Genomic DNA, 23835 nt, shown 5'->3' on the forward strand with positions numbered 1-23835 from the left:
AAAGTCTCCTCCAATAAAAATTTTTTTATTATGTGGTATGCTTTGGATCAATCCCTCTAAGTCTTCCTAAAATAATTCTTTAAGACTAGCTTCTATCCTGGCTTGAGGTGCATAAGCGCTAATAATATTAATAGTCTCATGTCCAACAATTATTTTTAAAGAAATAATTCTATCTCTAATTATGTTAACATCTATCACGTTCTTCTTCCACTTCTTATCAACAATGATACTCACCCCATTGCGTGTGTTTACTTTCCTAATATACCAAAGTTTGAGACTTTGGATATCGTTAGTTTGTTCGCCAAACCATTAAGTTTTTTGCAAGCACAAGATATTAATTTTTTTATGAATCATAACTCCTACCACCTCTATAGATTTAGTAGTCAAGATTCCAACATTTTGAGTACCAAATTTGATCTTGTTTACATGGACTAACTTCTTTAGCCGTGCTTATCCAAAATAACGTGATAGCCTTTGCTCATTTAGCATTACATCTGAACATTGATGCAGGGGCCCTAACTCACTTGTCAGTGTACTCGAGCCATGCAACACGTTACTCACAAGCAATAACTTAGCATTAGCACCATAACGTCTATTGTCTTTATCCATGTGAGATTCAACAGCTCTCCTCCTTTACTTGGGCTTAAAATCGCTATAAAACATAGGAGGAGTTTCATTCGATCTTCAGATTCAGTATAATCCTCCTCAACAATATTTGGTTTAATTTTCTAACACAGCCCTCATCCCCTGGTACCCGCGTACGTGCGTACATGCACTCTCAATATACGGTTGGCATCCATATGCTCTACCTCTTGATGCTGCAGCTCCCCTGCTCTATGCTAGAATCGCAGATTAGTCGTAGTGTAGATGATGAGCATTCTAAGCTAACCAATTACTTCAGAAGTTATGATTCTTCTATCGTTTAGGATATTCTTTACAGGAAGTTGACTAGAATGTTCTGTGAAAATAAGATTCAACATCTCCACCTAGTCACTGCATAATAATATGACTTTTCTGCAACCCTCATCCCAATAGGGTTTAGGATTCTGTTGTTCATTTTATATGACCGTTGTTTAATTGTAGTTTCCAATTCAAAGTGTATTATTTATTTATTCTCCAAGTGTCGGATAATTATAGTTTTCAGCCCCGCGGCCCCACCCTCCCCCCCCCCCCCCAAAAAAAAAAATAGAAGGCATATGCTAGCTTGATATAAAACTTTGAGTACCTTGGTCGCAGCTATCAGCTTGCAGTGAAAACATGTAGTCATAAGGTTGTGTACTTGTGTTCGTGAGCAAAAATGTGATCTTTCATGGTTTTAAGCTTCATTCGTCCATAGCAATCTCGCGAGTTTCCTATCCGACTTTCTGTGATCATGTTGTTGGGGCGGGACAATTTTGGTTGATGAGAGGCTCAGTTTTTTCTTTTTCTTTTTATAATTCCCCTTTGAGGGGTCCGCTGGATCAGGTAAATAAATGCACAATGAATTATGTGATCTTGGATTCGGGTCTATTGTGTTTACATGCCCACATCTGTCTTGATACATCTGATGTAACTGCTAGGTCATCTCATGCTGAAACTGTGGATCAATGAACTTGCCTTGACAAAAATAATGAAGCGCACAATACAGCAGCTTGGACAGGATTTGAATTCAACTAAAGGGGACATGGAAAAACATGGCATCCCATGAAAAAAGTTAAAAAGACAAAAAAAAAATAAAAAAAAAAGCAGGGGAGTGGGGGCCTTACCCATATCCCATATGAACTTAAGCTTGTCAAGCCAACAATGCATGACCCAGAATTGCACTATAAATATAATCCAGGTTGCCTTGACTGTTAGAAGACCTAATTAGAAATTAGTAATGATATAGCACAAACAGATCCTAACACTATATTAATGGTAATGGTCAACTTTAAAACAATTTGATTTGAGCTACAAGCTATTCAAAACGTGAACTTGCTGTTGCTATTTGGTTAGGTTATGATCTTGATCGCAGGAGCATGAAGGTAGTTAGATCCTAACGACCACCCTGCACGGCTTGTGTCTGCTCGGCCTGTTGAGTGTCACTATCCACATGTTGGTCATTCCGGCTAGGCAAATGTTCCCCGTTGTTCTCAGGTAATTCCCCGAGTTTTTCCTGTATATTATATAAAAATTGTTAGATAGCAGGCTCAAGATTTGACAAATCCTTCCAGATCATAAAGGAATACAAGTGGCGGTTATTCCTTATTTTGTTTGCTTAATCAGGGATCTAATGCGCAGAGCATATCAGTACATTCCTTGGCCGCTATTAGGGACTGCCTAGCAGGTGGAGTGCTCATGAATTTCCGAAAGAGACCAGAAACAAATATCAAACCATATCAAGATTTTATCACCTTGAGGGCAGCATTTTCTGAGAGCAGCTGCTCGTATTCACTCCTTATCCGATTCACTTCAGAGCGGAGAGAAGCATTCTCTTCCTTTAAAGCCTCAGCTCGCTGGGCTAGTTCATCACATTCAGCCTGAAATAGCAGAAACACTTAAATTAGACATGTCGCACGCATGATCGGGCAACCAGAAGCAGAAACAGGTTACATCACCTGCTTGCGCAACCTAGATCTGCGAGCTGATTCCCTATTAGATTGCTTTCGTCTCTGTCTCTTTAGCTCTCTTTCATCCTATATGTTAACCAGGACATAAAATGATTTTTAGAGGGGAAAAGAATTGTAAAGAAACCAATCATACAACAATAATGGTCGTTTGAGAAAGTCTTTGCAGCTATTGATTATGATAAATTTTTAGATCTAATGATTAACTTATAATACTACCGGGGATCCATACTTTAAAGAAACATCACAATGACTAAAGTAAATGTCCAAATAACACAAACAATCATCATAAGGCTAGATGCATCTACCAAGTACAGTAGCTCACTTAAGACCAAACAATATTTTAATAAAGAGGAAGAGAAGAGACACAAGTTGAAGGGCAATAAAAAAGCCAGACATAACATGTTACACATGTTCGTTACAAGCACAGAATCTAATATTTCCTTGAATAATTATTTTACCAGTATTCAAACAAAACCAACTTTTTTCCATCGAACACACCTAGTAGTAAACAAACCAAACATTACAACTGGTGAACCCCTGTAATTGCATATGCCGTTTTCATATCAAATTCCATACTGAGTACCGCATGCACCAGGTCACCAACACTATATTCCTTTTTTCAAATATTGAAGCTAATGAGTATGTTTTATTTTCAGAATAAAGGAGCTTAATTTTGCAAGCCTCCAGCATGTAATAAAATTTAACTTTTAACAAGTTCAACAACTAGTGAACAATTTTATGAGCCTCAATATGCAGTACAAAGTTAGGTACAAATCTGTCAAAAGGCAAGCAAATTAATATTCTTTACTGATCTAGTTAAATCATCTTGAACTGCCATGATATTATAAGTAGAAAATGGACATTATCCCGTTACAAAACTAACCTGCACCCAAAGTTGTGACTGAACACTCTCCCGTGATCCAGCAGTAACAATTCCTCCAGCAACAGCAGTAGAAGGAACCTTTCCACGCAGTGCAGGAATAGTGGATGAAGTGGGTGCACCCCAATAATCCATTCCTATATTTAAATTTGTCGTGGGACCAGAAACTCCACCAGGAGCACCAGCAGCAGATATAGGCATGATACTCATAGTTTGATTGACCATATTGTGAGGTGTATTAAGTCCCCCGTTTTGAGGAGCACGCCCTGAACCTCCATTCTGAGACGGTTCAGCTGTAATTCAGCAAAAAAGGCAGTACCTCAGCAGTGACATGCATAACTTTATCTTCATATGTACAAAACTCAGAAAAGCAAAACGAGAACATGTCAGACCTCCCAAAGAGTCATGCCTTTCCTCTGATTTCAGCTGTGAGTCCTACAAAAACAAGAGAATGAAAATGTATGATATCATATCACCTAAGACATTTTACTAAATAAGCATGCAAGAGCAAACATTGCTCTAAAGTTTTTTCCCTTCATTTTTTCTCTTTTTACATATCTTATGCTTGTTCAAGTATATAAGTACTGCAAAACTTAGTCATAACAGACATATATTGACCACAGAGTAGCATTTACATTCTCAGAATTTGCATCGCTTCCTTCACTGGTACCTTCACTTGCACTTTCACCACTGCAAATCCAAGTTAGACTATCAGCATAAGTAGCCAACATGCAATTGCAAATCGCAACTGAACACAGAAAAGTAATTGACTGTCATTCTAACAATAAAATTTCTGCTGAGCGGCAGTATAGCCACAAGATTGATGAAAGTAGGAATCAATTAACTGAGGCATTGAAAATAAACACTACTATTAACAAACATCCATAATATGCCAAACATCCAATGACTGACAAAAATGAAAAGGAAAAGCTGATATAGTTTTCATATAAGAAGCGCAGACTCTACAATATGGAAGCTGTGTCCAAATTCATGTCTATACATGCTACATGTTGGCTTTAATGAAGCACAGGCACTAACACATTACAACACATGTAGACACTTCAGATTTTCCCATGCCATTGTCCATTCAGTGTTCTGCCTCGTGTCCATGTCAATGACCAAGCTTCGTAGGTTTTCTAGCATTAACATAATCAGGAAGAAAAACCAAGTGGGGCAAGAATGAAGTGAGCAACTTCAGGAGTTATTCAACTATTTCCATATTCAACTATTTCACATCCAGAAACCTCACCAGATATAACTAGAAAACAATCTTCAAAGACACAAAAGAAGATGCTAGAATCAATTCATCATATTTGGCATTGCCTATAGGCTTAAAAAAGACTTCATTTGAATCCCTCACAAAGGCGGCCATACATAGAAAGTTACTCATCCAAAGACATCAGCAGTTTTCTAGCTTAAGTTATAAGATCTGGAATTATAGAAAAGCAAGACCTTACACGAGATACCTTTTTGAATGAACTCCATTAGCAGATGTCCCTGGTGTTTTATTATGTTCAACATTCTTTCCTGTAATCATATTCAAACTACCCAAACTTCCTTTTGATCTTTTGATTGGCAATTTTTCCTTCACCTCAGGAGGCTTACCATCAGCTTCCATGTTTCCAAGAGTGTTTCCCTGCATGAAAACTCATGGGTTTTCCTTACTTGGATAAAGACTGGTCCAGTGCAGAAGAAAAGGATGGAGATGAAGAAAAAGTCAGAAAGAGCCAAAAAAACAGGAAGGGTGAAAAACTCACAGAAGGCTCTGCAATACCATTCGGAGAAGGCATGGCAAAGGAACTAAAAGGATAAGATCCCTGTGCAAAATCATGGCAATTGGCAAATAATGATTAATGCTTTAGAGATTGTGATGATTTAGTAACTATAAGACAATTTCAAGAAAGGATAATTCACAAAAGAATACCGAAGGCATAGATGGATGAGCATATATACCACCATGAGGATACATTGCAACATATGGATGTGGTGGGGTACCATAAGGAGGCATAATATGCTGCAAGTAACAAACCATAAAAATCAAGAAAAAAATACAGTATATTATGTAATATAGCTGTATAAGAGGAAAGAGGTACATACTAGTCCCTATATTGCAAGCACAATAAAAAACAATAAATAAAAATAACAAAGGACCATTCAACAATTGAACGAGAAAAAAATCTACATTCACTGTTCGGGCAACAGAAGTATCATATTACTAGCTATTTTCCCAAAATACTTCACAAGACCACCTTTGACATGACAATTTCTTATCTACAGTAGCATACACAAACGCAGATAGTGCCCTGGAGTAATCTCTTGATATAAACAACCATATCTGTCGGGCACATGCAACAAGAATGTTAGGCATGTTATGGCCTTTACAATATCACTAGACATCCATATATTAAATGCAATGATATTTTCCATATAGTTGACAGCTCAAAGAAATTGGTCATGCTTCTGCTTGTTAAATTGTGCTAACTTATCCAATGCATGAAAGAGCAAAGAACTTCATCCAGTGGAAAAGTTCAATGAATATAAGGACCTCAGTACTATTTTGGAATTCTTACATAGAGGGTCGGATTTGACTTTGTATTCAATTCCAGTTATAAAGGAGATAGTGTCCCTTAGGTTACATAGCAAAATTAAAATAGCATCAATACCACATGCTCTTTACTATCTAGGACATAGATGTCTTCATATTCAAATAATAACCTTATGTCATGAGGTCACCAAAACCACAATCACCGCCTAAAATACCTACCATAGGTGTAATCCCAGCTGCACTACTGATCATCCAAAACGACTACAACTACAGTCACCACCCTCAATGCCTTGCCAATGATCAATTGCCACCCCAAAACCATCATAAGGGCAAGTTTTACCACAATTGTCCTTGCCCAACCGTCTAAGTCACCTTTGCTGCCCCATCCACCCAAATGCCACCACTGGATAGCTAATGGTTTTATTTGAAGCCAAATAATTTCTTCTTTCCTTTTGCTCCAAATGCATTAGAAAATAAAACGTCCAAGCACTAGAAAGAAGCAATCATGACTATTTTATGAAAAAATAAAAGATGATAAGGAAACATGCATATATATTAGGGGGAAATACACTCAGACTGAGCGATATTCTACATCATCATTTGCTTGAGATTGGTCAATCATAAGTTAGGGGATAATTACCTGGACACCCCACACATATGGGTGAGCTTGGGGACTTGATGCTAAGAACCCATGTGGAGGCATTGGAGAAAATGCCTGTAGAACGAAGCTGGTGGAATCAAAATCTAAGCTTAATATTAGTCAAAACATAATATGCCAACAAATATTTTGTCATGGCAAACCTGAAAGCTGGACCAATCTGGATTAATTGTTCCAGTGCCAGGAGTTGACGACTGCTCCTGCAAAAAAAAAAAAAAAAACAAAGCAACAGGGTTTTTTGCATTGCGTGCAAAGTGCCATTAAAATGTCCTGGTAGATAAAATAAAAGAACCCAGGTGGACCTGTGACATCACCGGAGGTGTCTTTGGCTCCTTTTCTCTTGGGGTTTTATCCATGTCACCGAGACCCGTGGCTTTATATCAGTGCCCTCCAAAAATGTACACTAAACCATGCTGCATAACGAGAAAACTTGCGTTATAAGTCAGCTAACGAAATGTTTCTCATCCGCAAAACAGACAACAAAGTCACACTGCTCAAAAGTAAAGCCTTGTAAACAAAACTTTTCATCCAAAAGCCCCAATGTCAAATCTTACAAAGTGTTACAATCTTTACGTTACATTAATAGATTAATAGGTTGTACAGGAAGCAAATGAACCAATAATACATTACTCTTTCCTTCATTCCCAATTAAAGTAAACCGTCTAAAAACATTTTTTAAATCAATTTCCGATGTTATCTACAAAACTAGCACTGGCATATAACTGAAAAATTCTGTTCAGCTAAAAAAAAAAACACTACTCGTTTAATATCTATTTAAAATGACTTGGCGTAAGGTGATAATCAGGCTCAGAACAAAGCAGAGATAACTATGAGCAAAAATTGAATTCATGCACAATTTAGCTACATAAAAAATTCAGCTCTTGGCCAACAGAGGAAATAATTCAATTACCGCTCATAAAGACAGGAATCGTCGCGGCAGAAGGAGAAGAAGAATCGGAATATGCAGAAAACAAGCAATGGAAGCAACAATTGATAGTAGAAATATATTATATGAATAATAAAATTATTCCGTGACACGTAGGTCAATCAGGCGTTTATTTTGGGAAATGTCAAAGCAAGAAGGTGATCTTCCATCTTAGAAGATACGACAAGACGAGAATGGGAGAAAGAACTGATGAAATATCAGACTAGGGTTTTTTTGGCTTCGGTTTGAGTTTGTTCGGGCGTGTTCACTCCCTCACGGAGAGGAACGCATAGGTCGTCCGTCGTACGGTGTCGCTGTCCCGTGAGATTGTCGTTACCATTTTGCACCGCGGGTGTCAAATCTCCCTTTTCTCCTCCTGCCCATTGTTTTTGTCTTTCCATCCCCTTGAATCACCGTTTTAATTGGTTCAAAAAAAAAGAAAAAATCACCATGGTTAGATACTTAGATTATATTGGAGCATTATAGGATTCTTGGAAGCCATATATGAAACAAACTCAAGCATTTGAAGAAATATTTATAAATCATTTACTAATAAAATCCTGATGTCAATAACTAAACTTGAAACATTATAGGATTCTTAAATGCTACATATGAAACAAACTAAAGCATTTAAAAAAATATTTATAAATTATTTACTAATGAAATTCCCATATCAATAACTGAATTTGAACCAATAATTTTATAAATTATTAGTGAAATTTTTATCAATTAAATCATATTTGTTAGTGTCTTTTTAAGTTTTTTTATATTGTCCATGACTATTCTCTTATTGAAAATAATTCTATTCAAATACAATTAAATATTAAATGTAAATATTTTTTAACAAAAATTTAAAATTTAATCCGTTATATTATGAAAGATTAATTCTTTCTATCAAACCTAACCTTCATTAATGTGTTTTCAAGCACAAAATCTACAATGGATGAAATGGGCATTACAGAGAAATAGATAAAGCCTAGAAGCAAGCCCGCCCATTGTTTGGAGCTGGCAAAAAGAGGGAGCCGTTGATTGGAACGTCGAAAGTTGAAAGCTTGTCCATAAACTGCGACGCAGGGCTATTAAAAATTGTGTTAGACTAGTATTACATTTAATTTAGACTTCACCAAAGCTAATTTAATTTATTTCATTGGAATCTCTTTGGCTCAAAATCAAAGTAAATGGCCTAACATACAAAGTACACACAGATATGGTATTTGGAATATTAGGCCTAATATTCCATGTCGGTTACAAGCACATGTGCGCCTAACAATCATTCATAATGGAGAAAGATTGGAACACAGAATGAAGCAAAATTGAAGGTGACGATTAGAACAATGTGGCTTTCTAGGGAGGCAGCCATTAAAAGATGGAAATAAACTACTAAAAGTACAAGAATGTATAATTGCAAACTTGAACAAGAACGGTTAATAATAGTAAGTATAATAGCCAAACAACTTGAAATGAAAAGAGGAATAGGGATGGTGTATGAATGATTATAAACAAGTGGAAAGCAACATAGAATGAAGCAAAATTCAAGACAACAATGATAAGTGTAACTTAGCATTTCCATGAAAGTTATGACAAGAAGATTCAATAAGGTTAGAGTTCACCCTAATGATGTAACATTGTGAGTTTAATATCACTTGGGATCCTCTGTTTAAAAAAAAAATGGAAAGGAGTTGTTGTGAAGACAAAAGTGACTGAAAATCTAAATATAACGTAGAGTATTAATAACTGCAACTATACCAGACAAACAACATAGAACGAAAAGAGGATAGAATAAAACAAACTCTAGCACATATTGCACCTGGGTAAGTAGGTAATTTCCTGTATTGTTGATTATTAATCCTAATTAGTTTGCCTACACTTGAAGATATTGTGGTAGAGAATTCCGGAATGCACATATTGCACTTGGGTAAGCAGGTAATTCTACAAGAAACTCGCCTACAAATTCATATTAGTTTGATTTATTTTTCACAACATGCTTCGTTTCAATGTTTTTGTTGTAAAAATTAAAGTTCCAATATATAGTAAGTCATATTATTCATTAATTATAAATAACATGATTTATTTAAATCCATGCCACCCACGACCCACAGATTAATTTAGATTCGATGTAAAGCTAGTCTGAGGATCCTTAATATATAACGATTAAGGAATGAAGAAAGAGATACGAGAGAAAGAAAGTCAAACTTCTCTATGCAAATTATCTCGTGTCTTACATCTATTCTCATTAAGTTATTTAATGTTTGACATTATCTTAAAGTTGAGAATACTGACAGACCTAACTTTTAAAGTCTTAAGTTTTGAAATCTGATTTTTTAAATTTTAATAGTATCTTGAGGCTCGGCCTTTATTGATCAGGACCAAGGTCGGGCCCTGAAAGCTTGATTTTAAAAAAATAAAAAATAAAATTATAATTTAATGTTATTCTTTTAAAAAATAATTTAATTCAACATTATAATATTTAACATTATAATTTAAATATAAAATTTAACATAAGCTAAATTAAGTTCTCACATTATTTAGAAAATAAATAAAAGATTTAAAAGCCTAAATATATATTAGTTGATGTTATTATAATTCACAATAAAGTTTCAAAAACAAAATAAATAAGGCATATCAATGTAATCTTCACAAAATAAGATGAGGAATCAAAAATTTTAAATCAAATTAAAATCTTAAAAGCAAGCATCAATTTAAAATATTGAACACCCATGACCTAAAAAAAGGTTTATGTCAAAAAAGAAATTAATTGAGAGTAAAAGAATTAAAAAGTCAAAGTAATAAAACGCTAAGAGAGAGACACCATGTTGAGAGATAGAGCAAGGTAGAGGGCTAGTAAAGCAATGAGAAGGAGAGGCAAAATAGCTAGAGAAAAGGAGAGGGCAAAGAAAAAAGTTTGAATCAGAAGATAAAGAGAGTTAAAAAACTTAAAATGATTCAATATTTAAAGATTTTTTTTTTTCATTTACCAAACAATGCATTTCAAAAAAAGAAGGAAAAAAATGGAATGAGGTTTAGAAGACCGCCCGAGCTATTTTTTTCTATGGTTTATTAGGGCTTGGCTTAAAAGTTCAGTTACCCTAAAAGCTTTTTTTTTTTTCAAGCTCGAACTCTTATTTAAATAAGACTTTCAGACTCGATCCTAATTTTTAACTCTACATTATCCTTTCATGAAATTTTTCCGTTCTCACTAAGATTATTTTTTTTATAGTTAGATTTAAGTATTGTAAAATTTAATTGAATATAACTCTCTTATGTCTTTTGTTACATTCCCACGAATTTAAACTCAAGACATCATATTTAATTAGTCATAGTCCTTTTATTAGAAACAACACCTGTAATAACCCTACAAGATCTAAATGGGTGAATTTTTTTATATGATTTTTTTCATTTACAGAAAGATCTTCTAATTAAGCATGATGCTTCATTGAAAAAAGATATTATGGTATATTTAGATTTATGAAAATTTGATATGTCATAATTTTTTTATAATTTTAAATTCTTTACATATACTAATTATTTGAAATTTTATCTCCTTCAACCCTCTTCCACTCCTCTCATTTATTATTATCGTCTCTTACCAATTAAAAAATATAGATTAACTCGTGACTTTCAATATACTATTTTTGTTTCAAATTTAAGACTGTCTCTCTTTGACCTTTAAATTTTTTTAATTATCTAAAAAATAATTATAAACACATAAATTTTAAATATAATATTTTACATTTAAATTTTAAATTCAAATCCATTCAAATGCTGTCTTGGCGTTTTTTACTCAATCAATTAAATTACAATTTTCTTTCAACAAGACCCAGCCACAATCAGTCTCTTTTTCTTTCTTTTCCGTATTTTTATCAAAAGCAAGAGTACAGATTTGCAAGACTTCAATGTCACTTTTCACCGAAGAGTTTTCAAGCTTTTGTCATTCACAAGAGGAGGAAAATATTTGAATCATTTGCTTATGCGAAACTTGACTCAAATTGACAATTTTTATATTTACTGTAATTTTATTATTTTTATAAGTATTTTATCCGGTTTTGTAAAAGAAAAATATAAAAATTTTTTTGTTCCAAAAATATTTATTTAATTTTTATTATGTTGTAGGTACCAAACATCATGTAAATTTATCAATCCAAATTGTTACCGGTATATGCTGTAATTGAAAAATGAAGACAGATACAGAAATTCAAATTTTAATAAAGAGAAATAGAGGACTGTGAAAAAAGAAACATGTCCTTGCCCTTTATAAATTTCTTTAATTGATTAAATTTGTAAAATATCATTTAAAAATATAAAAGAATTTTAATCAAATCTCATCTCCAATAAAATAGTTACTTCTATTTAAATTAATACTATTTTTTATATTTATTTTTATTTAAAAATTATTTCATTTTAAAAAAAATAAAATCATCTATTTAAAAGGGCGCTGATTAAAAATATCTTTAATATTTAATCCTTTAAAAAATGATTTATACTTTCAAACGGAAGCAATATATAATTAACTTGAGTAAAAATATAAAAACCGAAATGAAAGGAAAATGGTATCAGTAATGTGTGACACCTGTCGAAATAAAAATTTTAAATTATAAAAAGAATTCTTTTTGACAAAAAATAAAAGTGATTGATGTACGAAACTTGTATGATAACAAAGGCATAACGACGGACTCACTAAAAAGAAAAGGAGAATAACGCCGCCGCGAGTTTCGGACGCGCGTGTCATAACGCAAATGTCAGAATTGAAGAGGCATTTTTAATTTTTTTTGCGTTGAAGAGGCATTCCACTTTTGACTATGAGGAAAATCAAAGGCCATGTTTCCTTAATTGACCCTGCTTCTCGACCCAAATTACTATCACAGGTCATTTCCTTTTCCCGGACGATAATGCCCCATATTCTCCTACCCGTTTTATAAAATTATATCTTAATTATTTATTTTTAACCCCACTCTTGCAGTCTTCCCTTTTTATCTTTTTTTAGTCTGGCCTGGCTTATTTGCATTGCACTTAAAGGTGCTATTTAATAAAGTATTATCTTTATCTTGAGTGGGGGTATCTTTCGGTGAAGAATTGCACATAAATATACATATATATATGACACACACACACACACATTTTGCGTTTTAATGAATTTTAGTAGAAGTTTTAGGGTGCGGGATTAATATTTTAGTTTATTTAAATAATAACTACGTTTCAATAGGTTTAAAATTTTGAGCCTATTAAACCCAGACACCTGTAAGGTCTCATCATCATGATTCTGCTTTGATTTCGTGGGCAAGTTTTTTGTCTCTCAAGCTTGGTATCTTTTTTTTTTTTTTTTTCAAATGGCCAGAAGTTTGGCATCGAACTAAGGCTTACTATATGCGTAATTTTCTTATTATGAAATAAAACTGATAATTCAAAACACTGTTTTAATGAAATACAATAGTTGTTTTTGTCTATAATTGATAATAGCGTATGGATATGTTAATTAAAAATAATGTTATATGATTTTGGATTGGTAAGTTTGGATTTAAATTTTATATTTAAAATTCATGCATTTGAAGACCATTTATTTGTATAATATACAAAATTTTAAAGACAAATGAAGATGGGTTGGAATTCAAAACAAAAATTGCTAGAAGATTAAAAATGACAAATTTACTTCTATTTTTTAATCAATTCATGACTGAAACAAAAAATAAGAGAAGAGATGAAAGTGACAAAAACAAAATGAACGAGATATTTTGAATGATTTATTAAATTTCAAATGATTATGATGTACAAAAATTTAAGATGGGCAAAGGTGTAAATTTAACCTTTAACTATTTTTCTAGAAGCATTGGGTAGTTTGTACTATAAGGTAGTACGAAATAAATTTTTAACTTCAAAAAATGAAGCATCCAACGACCTTTGTTAATTTTTATTTACGAGAGGTTAACTTTTCATGTGAGGTTTATAAATTTTTGACTGAAATGATATGTGACACTCCATCTCAGCAAATAAAAGTACAAATCAAGCAAGAAATTATTTTTTGAAGAGCACTGGATAACCTCAATTTACTATAAAAAATGAAACATCTAGCACCTTTGCTAACTTCTAAAATTTCATGTCATTTGAGCACATTTTTTTTAGATTTTTAATATATCTTGGCACAATTTTACATATTTTGAATACTCAAGTCAAAAAATGTACATATTATTTTGAAAATTCAAACTATAACTCTATTTTGGTATTTTAAAGCTAATTTATTAATATTTTGGTTTAAGGTTTAGTTGGATGTATTTCTAAACTCTTAATGATGCTTTTGGAAAGCTTTTGAATGAAAAATCAAGTGCAAAAAAGATAAATTTGGTTAATTAAAAAAACAGCGTAAAACAAAGCAAAGTCATCCCAGAATCGTGAGTTGCAACTTTGTGTTGCAACATCAAAATGAAGCATTTTGTTTATCTGATAAAGTTAGCGCTCTTGACTATATATGATCCATTCTTAATTTTGGCCAACATTCTAGACTTTTTAAGAGTATTTGGGAGATTTGAATGTGTTAGGACATATATTTTGGTCGAGATTGAGCTTGAGTTTGAAGATTAAAAGAGATTTTGACTCCATATCTTAGTTATTCTTCTCCATTCTCCTTCCTTTCCCTTTGTTCAATGTTTGTGCCAGTATATTTGTATTTTCTCATGGGTTTTATGAATATTTGTAGTTAAACATTTGATTTTAGGATTATTTTGAACCCTTTGTATAAATTAAATACTCATTCCCCATTTGTATTTGTAATTAATGATATGATTATGTTAATTTTACTCCATACTCAATGTTTTTAACTGGTTGGGACCATTAATTAAATTGTTGAGTTCACTTAATTAATGTTTGAGAAAGCTAATTGAGTGTAAAAATTAAGCTAAATTGTGTGAGAACTTTAAGTTTGCAAATTGAATGGACGATTTTGCTAATGAGGTAGAGATACACCATTAACCACTTATAATCACATAGGATTTGCAAGAAAAATTGAAATTTAATTAGTTAATTAAGAGCTTAAGGGATTCATTAAGCTAAACACTTACTTGGAGACTCAAGAGAGCACTTGTGAAAAATTTAGTATCATTGACTAGCATAATTCTTCATTAAGAGCAAAATATATTGGGAGTTAATTAGGTATTCTTGAAGTATAAAAGGAGATAAATAATCTTAGGCCTAATTACTTTCAAAAAGTTTTAATCATTCTCTTTACTTTATTTTCTAATGTTAATTTAGTTTGCAAAATTATTTTCACCTAATTGTGTTTGACTTAACTTGATTGAATTTACTAAATATTTTGTTTGACCTCTGTTTTTAAACAAACATTCGTGTAAATGATACTCTATTCACACTTTATTATTTGTTAAGGCCTGTGCACCTACAGGGCACAACAACCTTTCTATTAATTTTGACCAAACATTATTTTTTTCAGACTTATGAAACCTCCAATGCGTCATTCGTTCTAATTTTATTATTTTCGTTTTCAATCTTAGCTTAAGAAGAAAAGATTCAAAAAGTTCTTATCTGAATACATTCATAAGGGTGATGCAAATAAAGAAGAATAAGAAGAAGAAGAAGGTAAGGTTTAGTTCAAATCTCTGTCAAGCGAAGTAACAATTTGAATTGTGATGCAGCTAGGTGTGAGAGAAGCTTGATTCAAACTTGATTTAGTCACAAATTATTTTTATAGAAAATAAAGCAATTGAATCAATTTTATCCCACACGAAGCAGCATCACAATTCAAACTGTTATGTCACTTGAATTGTTATAAAGATTTAAACAAAACATTGTATTCTTCTTTTCTTCATTGACATCATCCTTATAAATGTTTTTAGATAAGAACTTTTTGAATATCTTTTTTTCAAGCTAAGATTGAGAACAAAAGCAAAAGGACTAAAGAGATTGAAGCGTTTGTGAGTCCCATAAATTCAAAAATAAATGACATTTGATCAAAAGATGGAAATGTGTTAAATGGTCCATTTTTATAATAGATAGAGGCTACCCAATGCTCATCAAAAAATAATTTATGATTAGATTTGTATCTTTATTTATTGAAATAGAGTCTTACATAATATTTCAGTCAAAAATTGATGAGTCCCACATGGGAAGTTAACTTTCCTTAAATAAAAAATAACAGAGGCTACTAGATGCTCCGTTTTTAAAAGTTAAGAATTTATTTTACACCACTTTATATTTTAGGCAATTTAATGCTCCTTAAAAAATAGTCGAAAGTCAAATTTATACTTTTATCCATTTAAAATTACAAAGAAATCATCATAAAACGTGGATTTGGATCCAGGAAAAATAAAAATCCATAGATTTTCATGTATCAAATAAAAATTTTGAGCCGGATCCAGGTACACAATTCCCAGTAATTGAAACGCAATGTTAGTTATGTTCATCATCTGTAATAATAGCATTATGTTATGATAATTGATAATTATATATGAATATGAATAATCCGTAGTATCATGTTGCTGAGAATTAACTATTAGGATACCTCTAGAAAGCACTAATTGCTTTGTATGATTAACTTGATAAGTAAGCATATGATTCAAATTTCAAAGCTTTAAAGAACCGTAATCTTCTTTACTTAACATGATTAGAGGATTTGCCACTTTTAACATCACGCGTGGAGAGTCTTCGTCAATTCATCACCCTCTCTTTGCTTTATTCTTTCCCCACAATTCTTTTTTCTTTTTCTTTGTCATTTTTATTTCCTAGGTGGATGACCCTACAATATATGCTTAAATATATTAGCATGTACAATTCTGTATAAACAAGCAAAGGGAACTTTTGAGCTGTAACAAAAAATTTCGACATATATAGAGCGCATAATATTATAGATAAATGATGCAAAATTCACACACATAAAAGAAGATATAACTGCTTAAATACAAAATTGAGTGAGTTACTCTATTTTGAGCTTAATAATACTTAAAGCTGACTCAATAGAAATATAATAAATACTTCATCCAATCATATTTATAAGTCACTTTAAATATGTTTCATTTAATTAGAAAAATTTTAAAAATTTATTATCTCTACATACTTATATTAGATATACATATTTTAAAAATTAAATAATACAATATTTAATAACATTTTTAATTTTAATATTTAATAGGAAATGAAATAGCAAAGATGAACATAAAAATCACATAAATGCCTTTTTACCAAAACAAAACTCTCCTCCTTAACAATAAGGGAAAGATTTAAATATTACAATTAAAAACAATTAAAAATTTGTCACCATAAACCGCCATGATATATAACAGTGGCGCGTCTCATAAATGCTGGAGCAAGCAAGGGCATTATTGTACACCAGAAAAATATCTAAACCTGATTCAGCTGGCAGCCTAAGAGCAGGAGTAAGACTGCCATATACCATCGTCATCATCGTCTTCAATTCTTATGGTTCTCTCTTCCGCGATCATTTCGGGTCGTCTACTTGTGTATGTCTGAGAGATCGAGGCAAAGAAAGTGGAAGAGCGCGCGAGAGAGAAAGACGCAGAAATTATTAGCACAATCACTTAAATTTAGTATATATGGATCGCTCACGTTGTTTTGGGACTCATTATTTTTTTCTCTCCTATTGCTCTTTCATATTCTTCTTCTTCACCCTCGCCTTGTTCCGCAATGCCGCGTCGTTTAACCTCACCACCACACCGTTCGACAACGCCTATTCTCCTTTGTTCGGCGACGGCAACGTCGTTCGCTCCCCTGACGGCTATGGCGTCCGTCTCCTCCTCGATCGCTTCACTGGTAATTCCATCGTTTCAACAGCTCTGTTTGGGCGTCTTTGTGTGTATTCTGATTTTCTTTCTTCTTCGATGAAACAGGTTCGGGTTTCATCTCCTCCAGCATGTACCAGTACGGATTATTCAGCGCAAATATCAAATTGCCTTCGGATTATACAGCTGGCGTTTGCGTCGCCTTTTACGTATGTTTGTATGCATAATATTTATTCATTTTTCAGAATTGGATACTTTTTAATAGTTATTAATTAGGTTTTCTGAAGTCTATTGATCCGTAGCGCGGCATTCCAAAACAGTGTGAATAACGAGTATTGTTGATTTGAATTGGTCATAACAGACATCGAACGGTGGATTATTCGAGAAGACTCACGACGAGTTGGATTTCGAATTCTTAGGCAATATTGCAGGAAAGCCATGGAGGTTTCAGACGAACTTGTACGGCAACGGAAGCACTCATCGTGGCCGCGAGGAGCGATACCGTCTCTGGTTTGACCCGACCAAAGAGTTTCACAGATACAGCATTCTTTGGACCCCAAACAACATCATGTGAGTCTCTCCTTAATTTCTCTATTTCTCTTTTTTACTTATAATAATTATAAACTTAAATTTAAATTCCTGAATTGCTGAATATATGCGTTCGTGTGTATTATCCCAATCGAAAACTGTGCTTTGGTCATGTGTAAATGGGTGGGTGGGTGGTTTTTGTTTTGGAGAATTTTGGGATGTTGGATTGATCACGGTTCACAGGTTTGACATTACGTGAAAGCCTTTGGGGTTGCGTGTGGGATACTTCATACTTCTACGACCTGTGAACTATCAACTTGACCAATAGTTTTTTTTCTCATTGATGCTTGAGAGTAATTCAGTTCATTCATTTTTTTTTTGCTAATTTCATAAATAAAATAGGTTCCCTCCCTCACACAAATATATATAGCCAGTATAAAGTTTATTATACACTTTTTGAAAGTTACTCTCTCTGGAATTTTTTTGTTTATATTTATAAGCAATAACATCATTTTTTATCATAAATTTTCCCTATACTTCCATTAAATGTTATTAATCAAAGGGATATATATTTGACGGAGATGAAATTAAAAACTTGTTAAATTTTTCGGTAAAATTAATTTTAAAATTTTTTTAGTTTCAGTAAAATACGTTCGCTGGACCCGACGAGTGTCTTGTTCCTCTGACCGCATGATTATTATAAATTAGATTATCCAAGTTGTATTTTCTTACATAAATTTTGTGCTTATCCTTCTACATGTGATATAGGAGGACTCTTTCTTTCCTTCTTTTTTTGAGTCACACGCACACATATGTATGCTCACACACGTCCACACTTCACGGTCCTTGGTATTGAGTATTGACAGTTTTCAAAGCTTTGAATAGATTGCGGGGGTGGTGGTGGGCAAAGTCACGATTCTTAATTTTGCTAAACGCCTAACACATAAAGTGGATTAACCTCTTATGTGGTTCTAGAATATGGCTGAATTTTCTTTAATTTCTTTGCACATGTATTTGAAAGTTGACAAAAATTTGAAAAGGGTATTGATTCTATTGGGGGACCTACGCTCTCATGTATGTGATACTTAAAAAAGCGGAATTATTTTCGTGCACTATGATGAACCATGTGAACTGGATTCTTTCGTGCTTTTAATACATGGCGCGGCAATTTTTGTTACATTACCAAACTAAGCTAGCTCACAGATTCCTGTAGTGTTTTGGAAGACTTTGTCCCCACATTATTATTTCCTCTCATCGAATTCAAAAATAGCTGGCCCAACATTATTCTTCACATTGGAATATATGCATGTATGCAATTAATGCTACCGACTTTGCTTCAATTTCTGTTAAAATAAACTGTATTAGCTGTAATTTGGTGTTTTCTTCGGTCAAAAAAAAAAATAGTTTGGTATTTTCTAGGCGCTCTAATTTTGGAATATCATTTCCAGTGACTTGTATTTAGCTTCAAAACCCAATTGTGTCTGAACTAGATCTTTAGTGTTATATGTTTTGCCTCTGGAGAGTTGACACCCTAACAATATCCTATTTGACAAGAGACGAAAGAGAAATAATGATGCAAAAAGCTTAATTAAGATCTCTTGATCAGCTAACTAAGCTAATTTGTATTGGCTTTATCTTATGTAACAAAAAGGGGAAAAATTGACTCGAGTCAAAGTGATAAACAATTAAACAACTTTTCTAACATTTGAAGATAACACAGACGTCGTGTGGAATCTGACCTCTCTGAAATTGGTTTCTTAGAAATTTTTGAAGTTCAATAATAGGGATTATATATACTTTAGCTTTATCTGTAATTAACATTGCAAATTTTAGAGGCACCAACTTTAGAAGATCTGATTTTGCATGTGTGATACTCTTTATTTCATGCAAATTCTTTTTCTTCTGACTCTTTTATTTTTCCAGTGTTGAACTGAAACATGGTGGTGAATTTGCAGATTTTACATTGACGAAGTACCAGTAAGAGAAGTACAAAGAAGTGAGGAAATGGGTGGTGATTACCCATCAAAGCCAATGTCCCTATATGCGACCATATGGGATGCTTCAAATTGGGCCACGTCAGGGGGTAAATACAAAGTGAACTACAAGTACGCTCCATTTGTATCAGAGTTCAAGGACCTCGTCATTGACGGTTGCTCCGTCGACCCCATCCAACAAGTCGCCGCCGATTCTTGCTTCAACCGGCACGCCCAGCTCGAAGCCCGTGACTATGCTGTGATAACTCCGACTCATCGCCGTGCCATGCGGAGGTTCCGAGAGCGTTACATGTACTACTCATACTGCTATGATACGGTGAGGTACCCTGTGGCACCGCCGGAGTGTGTTGTTATACCCTCAGAGAGACAGAGGTTTAAGGAAACGGGAAGGTTGAGGTTTGGCGGCAGCCACCGTTCGCGGCGCTCCAGGCGGGGAGGCCGTACTTCGACGCCGGTGGATGAGAATGAACAGGCTGATATGAGATGATTGATGTTCAGATGCAATGCAAGTGCAGAGAGTCAATTAAACTTTTCATTTATTAATTAATAAAAATAAATAAATGAGTTAATTATAAAAAAATGGCAATAAAATTTCTTTAAAATATATAAATAATAATTTAATATCTTAAAATATTATAATTTTTTGAAAGTCTTAAAAATTTTTTTGTCATTAATGAATTTATGTAAATGATCAAATTGTTCTTATTAAAAATAAATGATTTAAAATTTTTTCTTATATTCACAATTTTTGTTTTTAAATTTGTAATAATGCAATAGCAAATTACAATTTTATAAGTTAAATTTTTTATTTAATATTGCATTATTGTGAATATAAGAAAAAAAGTTGTGAATATAAGAAGAAAAGTTATGAATTATTTATTTTTAATAAGGATAATTTAGTAATTTAGATAAATTGATTAATGATAGAGAAGTTTTAAAAATTTTAAAAAAATTATGATATTTTGAGAGATTAAATTATTATTTATATATTTTAAAAAAATTTTATTATCATTTTTTCTTAATTATATCTTGTCATATATTTTCACATTTTATAATTTATGTGTTGAGAATAGTTTGTGCATATTTGTGTATGGCAGGGTTTTCTTTTCTTTGTTGATAAATGTTTTTTAAAATTTTATCCAGAGCCTGGGACTGAATTATTTTAATATAGTTGGAAATTTCATCCATTTCATCATGACCCCAGTTTGAAATTTTCGTACAGTCAAGAGTAATATGCAATAGAATTTGAGTTGGTGGGACTATTTAAAATTTAAAATATTATTAAAAAGGAGACAAAATGAAATGAAATAAAACTAATGATGGAGCAAGCAAACTTACCATATGTCGTGTTGCACCCTTCCAGCAGAATATGACCATTGGAAGAGGATCATCCGCGAGTGATATGTTTGGGCCGTGTGCACTAAGGTCTAAGTAATCAATATTACCACCAAGCCCATTTGCATATGTGTAGAGGTAGAAATATATAACAACCCAAATCATATGAGTAGAAAAAAATATGAGTTGGATTGAGTTTAACCTATTTTTATTTAAGTTAAAAAAATTTCAACACAATCCAACCTTTGAAGGTTTGTGAGTTAAATGAGCTAATTCACCAACTCATTTATTTATTTATTTATAATTTATTTTTTATGAATTTGAAAAAATATACTCAAATAATGAGTTTCAATATAATATTTCTTCATGATTCATTCTAAATATCAATATATTAATTTTGTAATGTTTCTATAAAATATATGAATTGATCCATCTAGGTAAGCCATGCTTAATATAGTTTATATCTACAAAATTTTTATCTTTTTATTTTTAAATTTTTTTTAAAATAATATGGGTTAAACGAGCCAACTTCAATTCATTAGAATTAACTCATATAATTCACAGGTTATATGGTTCGAATTAATAAAACCCATTTTTATTGTGGTCAATTTTTTTTCTCACCGACCCAACCCTTATGATAGGTTATTAAGGCCAACACACATAATCTAAGCCATATTCCTAGTGATAAAAATTAGTCGCTCTACCCTTAAAATTAATCTAAATCAACCCAAATACAATATAAGGCCAACCTAAGTCATTTCTCAAGGAATGATTTTAGCTTAATCAAATGTTATCTAATGAAATAAATCACTCAAAGTTGTGAAAATTGATTACCTAATTATTATCTAATTACCTAGTTGACAAGAAATCAAAATGCTAGCTAAGTGAATGGAATGAACTTCCTTTTTTCAAAAGTAGGAACCTTAGGGTATTGCTAATGGAGGAATTCTAGCCTCTAATTAATTATAGCAACTCACTCAACTTTTCTTCCTTAGTTAAAAAATGTGTTTACTTAAGATAATTATGTCAAACAACCTAGTTTTACTAATTCATTTCCCTAAATGCTAATTACAAGCCCTTTAGGTAATCCCGTTAGCTTAGCTCAAGAATTAACCAAGTGTTTAGTCAAAATTCATCTCCTAATGCCATGGCCCAAAGTTATACCTAAGCTCAAGACTATGAAACTCAAGCAACTCATTAAACATTTACCACATAATTACATGCTAGGTCAATATAAGGCATTCACTCATTGAAATCATATATTAGAATGCAAAATCACAAGGTGGATGAAATTCCAGCAAGCAAAAAGGAAGTGAAATTTAAGTCAACAATCTTGTTCCAACACTAACAATTACAACCAACTAAGAAACTAAAGTCAAATTGAATTATAATTAACTATAGTCATAGTATTCTAATAGAATTGAAACAAGATGAAGAAATAGTTAAGCCTAACCAAATGAAGACTTTAAAGCTTCTCTTCCATCAAATCTTTCCTAGGATTTCATGGAGAATCTAGCTATAAAACATCAAGAACACTTTGCTCATCCAAGAACTCCAAGAAGCCAAGTTGTGCTCTATGACTCTTAATGAATTGAGTTTCAAATCTCCTTCCAAATGCTTGGGCTAGGTCGATTAAAGGAGGAGGAGAGAATGGTGGAAGAATTGAGTAGATTTGATGGTGAAAAGTGGAAGAATGGTGGCTGAATGTGAAAAGTGGAAGAATGGTGGCTGAATGTGTTACTGGTGTGGAGAGAAAGAAGAGAAAATGAAAAACATTATGAATTAAAGAGAGAAAATGGAAGAGATGAATGAAGTAAGGTGAATCATTTGAATAATAGGCTGAATGGCGTGATTCCTTTTATTTTCCATTAGCTGAAGTTCAATTAAAAAATAAGAAAAGAAAATAAAAAGGAATATTAGAGCCTTGCTACATTTGCAATGTGACACCCTCCTATTGGTTGATAGATAATTCTAATATATGTACAATTAATCTCATGCATCATTCATACCTTAAGCTGATCTAATCCTCCAATGTAGCATAAAACACACCTCTTGCTTCAACTTTGACCTCAAGAAGTTTTGACTTCATTTGCCCAATTGATGCACAAGTCACCCCATTTATGTAAAAAAAATTACATAATTCAATTAAATAACATGTGACATGATAAAATCTAATGGAAGTTCATAATTAAATTCATAATTAAAAAGAAGAATTTATTAAAATAATCAAGTTTCAAGCTGCACAAAATTATATAAAAATTTTCACACAAAGGCCAATCAAAAACTAGATCAAATTAAAGACACTTGAGAAAATATTGGCTATTTTATTTAATTACTACTAAAATAAAATAAATTTTAAAAATATAATTTTACTACTCATCTTTTGGACATAAAATGAATTTTAAAAATTTTTCTTGTATATTTTCTCAAAAGTTTATTTTTGGACTAAAATATCCTTAGTGTACAAAACCTAGACACTTAGGTATTTTTTTAATTTTAATGCAATGTGTGCACGTTGAGATGATAAAAAATTAATAAAATGATCATAATTGACAAATAAAATTGCGTAATAAATATGTTCTATCACCCAACTCCACCTCTAAAGCTGTAATCATAAAACTAGTATTCCTTCTGTTCTATATGTATAA

The 23835-nt window shown here is 32.4% G+C and overlaps 2 protein-coding genes across 5 annotated transcripts; one reads left to right on the forward strand and one right to left on the reverse strand.

The window, feature by feature from the left end:
* Positions 1-1568: 1568 nt before the first annotated feature.
* LOC129323152 (bZIP transcription factor 16-like) lies at positions 1569-7981 on the reverse strand. 4 transcript variants are annotated; one of them, XM_054969730.1, is made up of 13 exons: positions 7582-7981; positions 6974-7084; positions 6815-6871; positions 6654-6728; positions 5393-5482; positions 5226-5285; positions 4926-5104; positions 4104-4158; positions 3861-3903; positions 3472-3761; positions 2577-2654; positions 2373-2498; positions 1569-2134 (listed from the first exon to the last, which is right to left on the reverse strand). In XM_054969730.1, the coding sequence occupies exons 2-13, from the start codon at positions 7025-7027 to the stop codon at positions 2015-2017; spliced, it is 1227 nt and encodes a 408-aa protein (XP_054825705.1). In that variant the 5' UTR covers positions 7028-7084; positions 7582-7981; the 3' UTR covers positions 1569-2014. The 4 variants fall into 4 exon arrangements, with proteins under 4 accessions (XP_054825705.1, XP_054825706.1, XP_054825707.1 ...); XM_054969731.1 differs by having other exon boundaries at positions 4935-5104; positions 7582-7979; XM_054969732.1 differs by lacking the exon at positions 7582-7981 and having other exon boundaries at positions 5422-5482; positions 6974-7057.
* An 8923-nt stretch (positions 7982-16904) lies between these two features.
* LOC129321644 (probable xyloglucan endotransglucosylase/hydrolase protein 30) lies at positions 16905-21372 on the forward strand. The gene is made up of 4 exons (XM_054967490.1): positions 16905-17361; positions 17439-17539; positions 17692-17900; positions 19814-21372. Exons 1-4 carry the CDS (start codon positions 17145-17147, stop codon positions 20337-20339), a joined length of 1053 nt encoding a protein of 350 aa, XP_054823465.1. The 5' UTR covers positions 16905-17144; the 3' UTR covers positions 20340-21372.
* The last annotated feature ends 2463 nt before the right edge of the window (positions 21373-23835 follow it).

Source organism: Prosopis cineraria, unplaced genomic scaffold, assembly GCF_029017545.1.
Source record: "Prosopis cineraria cultivar Desert tree isolate PC_DT_omini unplaced genomic scaffold, ASM2901754v1 PC10, whole genome shotgun sequence".
NCBI classification, from domain to species: Eukaryota; Viridiplantae; Streptophyta; class Magnoliopsida; order Fabales; family Fabaceae; genus Prosopis; species Prosopis cineraria.

What these genes read in the sequence shown, in the direction of transcription:
- LOC129323152 (XM_054969730.1), bottom strand. Translation starts at nt 7,027, where the DNA reads ATGGATAAAACCCCAAGAGAAAAGGAGCCAAAGACACCTCCGGTGATG. An exon ending in CATATGTGTGGGGTGTCCAG is followed by an intron (nt 5,483 to 6,653) that starts GTAATTATCCCC and finishes TGTTACTTGCAG; the next exon opens with CATATTATGCCTCCTTATGG. An exon ending in CATTCAAAAAGGTATCTCGT is followed by an intron (nt 4,159 to 4,925) that starts GTAAGGTCTTGC and finishes TTGGATTTGCAG; the next exon opens with TGGTGAAAGTGCAAGTGAAG.
- LOC129321644 (XM_054967490.1), top strand. Translation starts at nt 17,145, where the DNA reads ATGGATCGCTCACGTTGTTTTGGGACTCATTATTTTTTTCTCTCCTAT. An exon ending in GCGTTTGCGTCGCCTTTTAC is followed by an intron (nt 17,540 to 17,691) that starts GTATGTTTGTAT and finishes TGGTCATAACAG; the next exon opens with ACATCGAACGGTGGATTATT. An exon ending in TGGACCCCAAACAACATCAT is followed by an intron (nt 17,901 to 19,813) that starts GTGAGTCTCTCC and finishes GTGAATTTGCAG; the next exon opens with ATTTTACATTGACGAAGTAC.